Genomic DNA, 11,315 nt, shown 5'->3' on the forward strand with positions numbered 1-11,315 from the left:
GTAGGTGTTCTAAAACTTTTGACCGGAAGTGTACATTTGTGAATATAAAATTTGGCCAAAAGAATAATGTAATGAATTACATGAAATAGTTTCAACCTGTTTCTATCCTAAGGAAAGGATCCAAGGAAAGGATCCAAGCAGCACATCTCTCCATTATAGTGTAAGATCTTCATCAATGTGTTCCATTATAAACCTACTGATGTCTTGCATCAGATTCCTCACATGAACACAATCCCCAAAAAGATGCAACACTGTTTCTGGCTGGTCATTACAAAAGGTACAATTTGAAATTATGATGTTTTTTCACTTCTTCATATAGTGGTTGGCAGGATAATATTTATGAATAATTGAAGAAGAAACGTCCTTAATTGTGTTAATAGTAGGTATGTGTGTGGCAACATTAAAACTTTTTCCCAACAGATATTATCAATAAAACCATTCCAATGTATGTAAGGAATAGATACAACATTGAAACAAGGCTCCTATATCTCTAATGTTGTTGAATGGACCAACATGACATAAGGAATAGATACAACATCCTGTTGAAACAAGGCTCCTATTGCTCTATTGTTGTTGAATGGCCTAAAGGAAAACAAATCTTTCCTACTGATGAGTCAACAGGGTTAATCGTAGGTATGTTATGAGGATCAGGTCTTGACATGTTCCTGGATTATAAAACAACCCCTCTGAGGGAATGGCATCTAAAAGTATTACACAATCTTTAGGTGTTACAGGGATCTTGTAACGTCATAAGAATTCCTTATAATTTAGTAAAATACCCTTATATTCATTCTTGTTCACCCTTATAATAGGACGCTGCGCATGCACTCATTGGCGTCCTTGGTGGCTACAATGTAAAGCCTGGAAATAACTGGCAGAATTGTGTAATGAGTAGGCTACTTGTTTCCTAAAATCCTGTTACTGAATATCGATAATCCGTAACTCCTTGTCCGTCGGTCAGGATTCTATCATGTGTGGATATCTGTAGACCCATAGAAACAGTCTGAACCGAACGTTTCTCCAAACCGGCACCTTGGCTGTGGTAGACAGCGCTCAATACGCCCTTCCTCGTAGCCTAATACAGCCAAGGTATAGGTGCCGGTTTGGAGAAAAGTTCGGTTCAGACGATTTCTGTAAAGATATCCACACAAAATACGGATCGAAGGACAACTGTCTCCTGGAAATGTCCCTCCATCACAGGATCCTTCTGAGCCAGAAAAACAGGCTGATTTAGTTTAATTAACATTTCGTTAGTGATATTTGTATGGATATAGTTTTTATTTTTTATTTTTTTTACACCACATTTTTTCAGTTTTGGATCCTTCTTATCGACCTGTACAGTTGGTGGCGGAATGCACATATCATTGTTGCGAACGCCAGTATACCAAAGAAAAAGAGGAAAAGGGTGCGTCTCTTTTACCTGTTTGGAACGCAACCTGTGAGTTACCTAATACATTGAAAGTTAAAGGAAACAGCACCTATGTGGCCGCCATATTTAGACAACTGGATCATGAAGGTAGCTAACATTTTTTTGTTTTAAGATAACAAATATCGTGGTTTATTACAGGTCTAGAGACAAATTGGTTTACATTAGTATAATTTTTTCGACAGAGAACTCGGAGCAAGTTTGTTTCTATGGACGTGTTTTAAGGACGACGTTACTTTTAGGAACAAAAGTGTGGGCGATGCCGTGGGCTGGGGACTATATTGAATCAAGATAGTTAGGTAAAGTTGTGTATATGCTATCATATTCTTAAAGTTATGACATTACATATAGCTTGTAACTTACAAAAGCAGTTGGCATTTAAACAAGTTTACATTAAGGTAAACCACTGTAGCCTAGTTTAGTTTACTATCTAATCTGCGGTGATTTTAGAAATAAACACAGCAAAAGGCTATATATATGTCATATATTTAGCCTATAGATTGCATACAATAAAAACTTAATATACTGGCAATTACTGAGAAAACAGAACTAATTTAATGTTATGCCTTTGGTATCCTTTAGTCATGTATCCTATCGATTCCATGTTTTTTACATTTAGGAGGCCATATCTGAACGTCAACAACATCGTAGGATTCCTACTATTTTATATTATTTAAATCGCTGTTTTTCCACAATAGGCCAACAATCTATGTCTTTCTGTGAAACGTGCTGAGCAACAGTAAACTGCCTTGGACTTTCATCCGCCGTCATTTCTGAGAAGGAGCCGATGGAAATCTCCTGACGGCTATGGGGAGAGTGAAGAAAATATGAATGAAGACAGGTAAATTACCCTGTCATTAGGTTTATCTGTATTTTATTGGTTTATCCGTAATCTCTAAAGCAAATGTTGGGTGTATTCATTAGGAACCGAACAATCAAACGGGAAGGGATCTTTCTGAATTTGTCCATTGAGAAACTGTCATTTTCATTGCAAAACGTTTTTCTACGGTGTGTTCTAATTAATACACCCCTGTCAAGTGCCATTTTAGCACACCTGCTGGTGATTACTAAAACACGGCCCCGATCAGTAGCCAAACGTTGCCTATAGAAATGCCATCAGTAGCATAGAGTCGACGCTATTCCACATGCTTATAGCGTGCTTATAACGTTGCATTTTGCTGAACGTGCCACAATAAAGTTGTTTTTATACACGGAAGTATAAGTGAAATACATCCACACACCAGCTAACGGGAGGGAACTACTACTACCTGTATTTGACCAATATGAACTCTCGTTTTCTTTGCAAAACATTTTTCTGTTGCTACTGTGTTCGCTACTGAATACACCCCTGTTCAGTGGCGTTGATGCACAGCGAGCTCAGCCCGTGAGTGGATGAGTTCAGGCTAGAAAATTGCCTCAACGGGGCCTTTATTTTAGAAAAGTTAGCTAAGCTAGCCAACACATTTCATACATTTTATCATCTTATTTTGTTCAGAAAAGCGAATTTGTATGTTTACATCTACCTGATTTATGGGTTGTAGTAGAGTCAATATATTACCAGACAGGTTGATAATATGTCGAATGGCAATTGAAGAGTTGGTTAGATTATTCATTTATTAAATGTATTTGAACAGGGACAATGTACAACAAAAACACATGTCTCAATTCCACTTGAGAAATGATGGTTTGTAGCCTACCAGATTTAGCTAGCAGCTATTTCCATCTGCAGTCCCCAGGCAGGGGAAACCCGGGCAGGTCAAAATAACATTTTATTTGTCACATGCGCCGAATACAACAGGTGTAGACCTTACTGTGAAATGCTTACTTACAAGCCCTTAACCAACAATGCAGTTTTAAGAAAATACCAACAACAAAACAAGTTAAAGATAAGAAAAACAAATTAAAGAGCAGCAGTAATCAACAATAGCGGGGCTATATACACGGGGTACCGGTACAGAGTCTATGTGCGGGGGCACCGGTGTCAAGGTAATTGAGGTAATTATGTACATAATAATAAGAGAGAGTAGCAGTTGCAGCGTGGGTGGTGCAGATAGTTTGGGTAGCCATTTTGATTAGGTGTTCAGGAGTCTTATGGCTTGGGGGTAGAAGCTGTTTAGAAGCCTCTTGGACCTAGACTTGGTGCTCCGGTAACGCTTGCCGTGTGGTAGCAGAGAGAACAGTCTGACTAGGGTGGCTGGAGTCTTTGTCAATTTTTAGGGGGTTCAAGTATAGGTTTGCTAGCTAGGTCTGTAGTAGGACTATACTACTAGTGATTTGGACTGTAATAGGACTATATTACTAGTGATATTGACTGGAATAGGCCTATATTACTAGTGATATGGACTGGAATAGGACTATATTATTGGTGGTATGGACTGGAATAGGACTATATTATTGGTGGTATGGACTGGAATAGGACTTTCTTACTAGTGATGTGGACTGGAATAGGACTATATTACTAGTGATATGGACTGGATAGGACTATATTATTACTAGTGATGTGGACTGTAATGGACTATATTACTAGTGATATGTGACTGGAATAGGCCTATATTACTGTGATTTGACTGGAATAGGACTATAGTTACTAGTGGATGTGGACTGGAATAGGACTATATTATAGTGATGTGGACTGAATAGGATATATTACTAGTGATTGGACTGGAATAGGACATATTTACTAGTGATATGGACTGGAATAGGACTATATTTACTAGTGATATGGACTGGGATAGGACTATATTACTAGTGATATGGACTGGAATAGGACTATATTACAGTGATATGGACTGGAATAGGAACTATATTACAAGTGATGTGGATTCAATAAGACTATATATAGTGATGTGGACTGAAATAGGATTTAAATTACTAGTGTTGTGGACTGGAATTGAATTATATAACTATTGATGTGGACTGTAATAGAACTATTATTACTAGTGTTGTGGACTGGAATAGGACATATTACTTAGTGATGTGGACTTCATAAGACTATATTACTAGTGATGTGGACTGCAATAGGACTTTATTACTAGTGATGTGGACTGGAATATGATTATATAACTATTGATTTGGACTGGAATAGGACTATATTACTAGTGTTGTGGACTGGAAGATAGACTTATATATATTGATTTGGACTGGAATGGACTATTTCCTAGTGAGTGGACTGGAATAGGACTATATTACCTAGTGATGTGGACTGGAATAGGACTATATACTAGTGATGTGGACTGGAATAGGACTATATTACTAGTGATATGGACTGGAATAGGACTATGTTTACTAGTAATGTGGACTGGAATAGGCCTATATTACTGGTGATTTGGACTGAATAGGACTGTATTACTAGTGATATGGACTGAATAGGACTATATTACTAGTGAATATGGACTGGAAATAGGACTATATTACTAGTGATGTGGACTGTAATGCGCTATATTACTAGTGATGTGGACTGTAATGGACTATATTACTAGTGATGTGGACTGGATTAGGACTATATTACTAGTAATGTGGACTGGATGTGGACTGGAATAGGACTATATTACTAGTGATGTGGACTGTAATAGGACTATATCATCTCAGCAAGGAGACGCGTTCTGTCTCCTAGAAATGAACGTACTTTGTTGCAAAAAGTTCAAATCAATGCCAGAACAATAGCATAGGACCTTGTGAAGATGCTGGAGGAAACAGGTACAAAAGTATCTACATCCACAGCAAAATTAATCTTATATCGATGTAACCTGAAAGGCCGTTCAGCAAGGAAGAAGCCACTGCTGCAAAACTGCCATATAAAAAGCCCGACCGTGGTTTGCAACTGCACATGGGGGAAAATATCGTACTTTTTGGTGACAAAGATCATTCCTCCAAAAAGTATGGTCTGATGAAACAAAAATAGAACTGTTTGGCCATAATGACCATCGTTATGTTTGGAGGATAAAGGGGGAGGGTTGCAAGCCGAAGAACACCGTCCCAACCGTGAAGTATGGTGGTGGCAGCATCATGTTGTGGGGGTGCTTTGCTGCAGGAGGGACTGGTGCACTTCACAAACTAGATGGCATCATGAGGAGGATAATTATGTGGATATATTGAAGCAACATCTCAAAACATCAGTCAGGAAGTTAAAGCATGGTCTCAAATGGGTCTTCCAAATGGACAATGACCCGAAGCATATTTCCAAAGTTGTGGCAAAATGGCTGAAGGACAACAAAGTCAAGGTATCGGAGTGGCCATCACGAAGCCCTGACCTCAATCCTATAGAAAATTTGTGGGCAGAACTGAAAAAGCTATTTTCTTCTGTGTGAGCAAGGAGGCCTACAAACCTGACTCAGTTACACCAGCTCTGTCAGGACGAAAATAAATAAAAGCTGAAATAAGTCATTCTCTCTACTATTATTCTGACATTTCTTATTCTTAAAATGAAGTGGTGATCATAACTGACCTAAGACAGGGAATTTTTACTAGGACTAAATGTCAGTAATTGTGAAAAACTGAGTTTCAATGTATTTGGCTAAGGTGTATGTAAACTTCCAACTTCAACTGTTGGTAATTCAATAATCCAAAGAAAAGGTATTTATTTTTCAGCCAAGTTGTTTTAACTATTTAGGCATATCATATGAAATAGGCGTAATGTAGAATCATTGTCAAAAGCACAAGAGATACTGTTGCATGTAGGTCTAGATTATAAATGGATCAATCATTAAGAAATCTACAAATATGTATGTTCCTTTCCATTTAGAAATATCCAAACAGTCAACATGAAGGATGGATAGGTATTACATTCTGCATATTCACACAATGACAAAACCCCCCTTAATCCTTCCACAGTGTAAAACAGGAGAGGGTGGGGTCACCGTGTCTGTCCATGAAGAGTGATTGGTCCATGGACAGGCCCATTAAGTTTGGAAAAGATGCCAGGTAAGTGAAAAACAGTTTCCACATTCCTGTACATCTTGTAGGTTAGCCCCTGTATAATAGTCTTTAAAACAGCAACCACATTTCTCTACCACATTGTGTACAGTGAGCTGACAGCCAGTCTACTGACAGAGGACCACTTCAGATGTTCAGTGTGTACAGAGGTTCTCAAAGAGCCAGTCTCCATCCCCTGTGGACACAGTTACTGCAGACAGTGCATTGAGACCCACTGGAACCAGCCTGACCAGACAGGAGACTACGACTGCCCCCAGTGCAGAAAGAGATTCAGAACACGTCCGGACCTCTTCACTAACTCAGCCTTGGAGAAGGTGATTGAGAAACTCCACCAGGCAGGGTTCAAGGTCCCTGCTCTTCCCAAGCACTGCTACGCTGGACCTGGAGATGTGGCCTGTGATCTCTGCACTGAGAAACAGTTCAAAGCTGTAAAGTCCTGTCTGACCTGCACTGCCTCCTACTGTGAGAGTCATGTCAGACATCACTACACCGTAGCAGCTCTGCAGAGACACACCCTGGTGGAGGTGACTGGAAACCTGGAGCAGAAACTGTGCCAGCTSCACCACAGAGCTCTGGAGGTCTTCTGTAAGACAGACCAGGTTTCTGTTTGTGTTCTGTGTGCCTTGGCAGGACCACAGAAACCATGATGTCATAAAGAATGAGAGAGACACTGAAGAGGTGGGGTGTGTCTGTAGTCTGGACTAATGTGTGTAGATAGTGAAGAGGTGGGTGGTCTATAGTTTCGTTCTTGCCCCAGGAACATTGGACAGTATATTAACATTGTAAGGCAACTAGTGTTAAAAAGTGGCATGTTTCAGTTTTATTTAGCATTTTATTTTATTCAATTTTACGAGCTCAAGTTAAATGTGCCTTTCTGCCTGTCTTTCAGAAAGTTTTAGTTAATATAACACTAATGTGTTGGCTGAATTGTCTATCAAGGAAAACACCAAAACTCAGAAGGAACAGATTGCCTCCAGGCTGGAAGCTGACTCCAGAGAGAGATCACGATTCTACAACATAAATACAGAGGAGCTAGTGCTGACAACTCTGAGCAGGTACCATTTAAAGTGTCGAATACTTTACCTTCTAGACAGACAGTACTGGTAGTACCTGTAAACACAATACTTTACCTTCTAGACAGACAGTACTGGTAGCTACCAACTTCTTATGGCTGCAGGGCGGTGCCGGTACACTTATGACAACAGCCACTTCAAGTGCAGGGGCGCGAAATTCAAAATACATTTTTTTTAAAATTTTATCTTTCACACATTACAAGTCCAATACAGCAAATGAAAGGTACACATCTTGTGAATCCAGCCAACATGTCCGATTTTTTAAAGTTTTACAGCGAGAAACAGCACGTATATCTATGTTAGCTCACCACCAAATACAAAAAAAGCACAGCATTTTTCACAGCACAGGTAGCATGCACAAAGCCAAACAACTAACCAAGAACCAACCAAACTAACCAACAAACAACTTCATCAGATGACAGTCTTATAACATAGTTATTCATAAATCTATGTTTTGTTCGAAAAAATGTGTTTACATGCAGCTACAATCAGAAATTGCACCGAAAGCAGCCATAATAATTACAAGACACCAACGTCAAATACCTAAATACTCATCATAAAAACATTTCTGAAAAATACATAGTGTACAGCAAATGAAAGACAGGCATCTTGTGATTCCAGACAATATTTCCGATTATTAAAGGTTTTACAGCGAAAACACAATATAGCGTTATATTAGCTTACCACAATAGCCAAAAGACATGCCATTCCAGTAGCCAAAAGGTTAGCGATCGTAACAAACAAGCAAAAGATATATAATTTTTGAACTAACCTTGATATTCTTCATCAGATGACAGTCCTATAACATCAGGTTATACATTACACTTATGTTTTGTTCGAAAATGTGCATATTTAGAGCTGAAATCAGTGGTTATACATCTCTAACGTAGCTATTTTGTCCCACAACGTCCGGATTTTTTTCTGACACTTTTATTGACACACATATTTCTGACCAAATGACTATTCATAAAACATAACTAAAAATACATGTTGTATAGGAAATGATAGATCCATTAGTTCTTAATGAAATCGCAGTGTTAGAATTCTAAAAAATAACTCATTACGACATTCCACTTCGGTATGGCTAGAGTACCCAAACGTTGGGCGCCGACGACTAGTTCACATGCATACAGAATAATGAAATAGCATCATAAAATGTTTCTTACTTTTCTGATCTTTCATCAGAATGTTGGACAAGGTGTCCTTTGTCAAGAACAAATCAATGTGTTGGATTTAGAACGTTCATTTCCCTCTCGATTAGCAAGCGCACTAGCCAAGTGGCACGAATCGCTCCATCGTCAACAAAGTCAGAGAACGGAACACGGCAAAACTCCCGAAAAATGTTCTTAATCTGATTAAACTATATTGAAAAAACATACTTTACGATGATATGGTCACATGTATCAAATAAAATCAAAGCCGAGATAGTAGTCGCCTATAACGACAGCTAAACAGAAGGCAAATCCATGTCTCTCTTCGCGCAGTCTGAAAACAGGAAATGGAGAACACGTCATCCATGAGCTGTAATTCGAGTCAGATCAAGTTACACAGTCCATTTCTTATCTCACTCCTTGTCGACATCTAGTGGAAGACGTATGAAGTGCATCTAAACTAATAAATAAACAAGTGATTTAATAGGCAGCCCCTGGAACAGAGGCCTCAATTTCAGACTTTCCACTTCCTGTCAGGAAGCTGCCAGAATGAGTTCTGTTTCACTCACAGATATAATTCAAACGGTGGTTTAGAAACTAGAGAGTGTTTTCTATCCAATAGTAATAATAATATGCATATTGACGAGCAAGAATTGAGTACGAGACCGTTTGAAATGGGCACCTTTTATCTGGCTACTCAATACTTGCCCCTGCAGCCGCAAACAGGTTAACATAATTTACCTCTAGACAGTACTGGTAGCTACCTTAACAAACTTTACCTTCTGCAATAGCGTACTGGTAGCTACCTTAACAATACTTTACCTTCTGGATACAGTACTGGTAGTTACCTTAACAATACTTTACCTTCTAGACAGACAGTACTGGACAGACAGTTGTAGCTACCTTAACAATACTTTACCTTCTAGACAACAGTACTGGTAGCACCTTAACAAAACTTTACCTTCTAGACAGACAGTACTTGTAGCTACCTTAACAATACTTAACCTTAACATACTTTACCTTCTAGACAGGACAGTACTGGTAGCTACCTTAACAATACTTTACCTTCTAGACAGACAGTACTGGTAGCTACCTTAACAATACTTTACCTTCTAGACGACAGTACTGGTAGCTACCTTAACAATACTTTACCTTCTAGACAGACAGTACTGGTAGCTACCTTAACAATACTTTACCTTCTAGACAGACAGTACTGGTAGCTACCTTAACAGAATAAACTAATAACTCTTATAGATTTGTATATTTATTTATATCAGCATCTCAACATAAATATTTTTTTGCCTGTTGTAACAGGTAGCACCGCTACTTTGATACACTTTCCTCTTAACTTTCCTGTGAACTCTCAACTATCTCCACCTGTTCTTACCAGTTTAACAACTCTTTTCTGTATTTTATTGAACTGTTATCTCCCACTATCCTTTGTTGAGTAACTTCAAGTGATGACATGTTCCTTAGAATGTCAAGAACACTCCCATTGAGCTGAACAATCCTGCCAAGCATTTCTGTAGAGGCATGACTGAAGGTGAGTTATATTCCTGCTGAATTACTACCTTTAATAATCTGTACCACAATATGTTATTATGTGTTTTCTGTGATTGTCAGACTGGACAGCAGACAGTGTTGTGGTGGCTGCCCTCGGTCGTCCTTTAGATCTTGGGATGTTGTATGACTSCCGCAGTGACTCATTTTGTTCAGGTACCCGTGTGCGTTTTCCAGTTTTAAAGACTTCAAAGTGTTATGGATGTAGTTATTGTTTTGCTCAGGTATGTGTGAAGAGTGTATAGTTTAAAGACAGCTGTTTTATCTAATGTTTAAAAGCATGGACTGCGTCAGCGCTGGGCTAGCAAAGGTATCCATTTTGTTGAGTGCTGGACTTTATAGTTTGTCTTGTGAATAGTTCATGTTGTGAAATATGTATTATGATATATTGTGAAGTTCTGCAGTGAATGTAATATTGTTTTATCTCCTTAGATGTCAGTCTTTGGGATAACAGTACAATAGCTTCCATGCGTCAGTCTCTACCTCGGCCTCTCACAGAGGTGAAGTGTATTGAAGGAGACTCCTTACAGGACAGATTCAGGGCTCTGGATGTGACCACTCCTCTCAGAGCCAGTGTCCTGTCTGGACTGGTGGAGGTTGGTGGTGCTGCTGGATACCTCAACCATCCTGTTCAGTCCACACTGCAGGACCGGGTCACTCTACATTACAGAACCACTACCAGACTGGACATGCTCAGTCACAGCGTGCTTCAGGAGGAGACAGACAGAACACAACAAAAGGCAACTCATGTGGTCATGGCTGTTCTCTATGGAGCTCAAGCATTCTTTATCTTTGATTACAAACACATCAGCGGACAACACAGTGGTGCAGGAGAGGCAGATATGCACAGTGTTGTGAAGAAGATGATGCCCACCTTCAGTGCAGGTCAGATCTTTTCCAGCTTGAGTGACACTGAGAAACTGAACAGTTTGTTGTATCGGTGTAATCTCTACAGTGATGTAGACTATGTCAATGGCTCCATGACGTATGACAGAGCTCTGCAAGTCTATGAAACTCTCCCGAAGCACCTTGGACAGCAAGGAGAGAAAGCTGTGCCTCTGTACGCTTGGCTCTATCCTGTGAAGAATCTGGGACTTTCAGTTGAAATCACGCTCCGATATTTCKCAAAGGCAGACCATCTGAGGCAGGTCACCATGAGATGCCAGGAGATGA

General features: G+C 39.3%; 2 protein-coding genes across 2 annotated transcripts in view; both read left to right on the forward strand.

The window, feature by feature from the left end:
* Window positions 1-985: 985 nt before the first annotated feature.
* On the forward strand, window positions 986-7,037 carry LOC112077890 (E3 ubiquitin/ISG15 ligase TRIM25-like). The gene is made up of 4 exons (XM_024144302.2): window positions 986-1,725; window positions 2,125-2,267; window positions 6,257-6,346; window positions 6,450-7,037. Exons 2-4 carry the CDS (start codon window positions 2,254-2,256, stop codon window positions 7,003-7,005), a joined length of 660 nt encoding a protein of 219 aa, XP_024000070.1. The 5' UTR covers window positions 986-1,725; window positions 2,125-2,253; the 3' UTR covers window positions 7,006-7,037.
* The window catches only part of LOC139026525 (neoverrucotoxin subunit beta-like), a 34,098-nt gene continuing 29,780 nt past the window's right edge, over window positions 6,998-11,315 (forward strand). The window contains exons 1-5 of the mRNA XM_070441866.1: window positions 6,998-7,036; window positions 7,298-7,413; window positions 10,059-10,125; window positions 10,206-10,298; window positions 10,575-11,314. Coding sequence (XP_070297967.1) covers window positions 10,116-10,125; window positions 10,206-10,298; window positions 10,575-11,314 — 843 coding nt within the window. The 5' untranslated portion in view covers window positions 6,998-7,036; window positions 7,298-7,413; window positions 10,059-10,115. The remainder of the gene's footprint in view (window positions 7,037-7,297; window positions 7,414-10,058; window positions 10,126-10,205; window positions 10,299-10,574; window position 11,315) is intronic.

The sequence above is a fragment of the Salvelinus sp. IW2-2015 genome, unplaced genomic scaffold, assembly GCF_002910315.2.
Source record: "Salvelinus sp. IW2-2015 unplaced genomic scaffold, ASM291031v2 Un_scaffold5026, whole genome shotgun sequence".
In the NCBI taxonomy this organism is placed as follows: Eukaryota; Metazoa; Chordata; class Actinopteri; order Salmoniformes; family Salmonidae; genus Salvelinus; species Salvelinus sp. IW2-2015.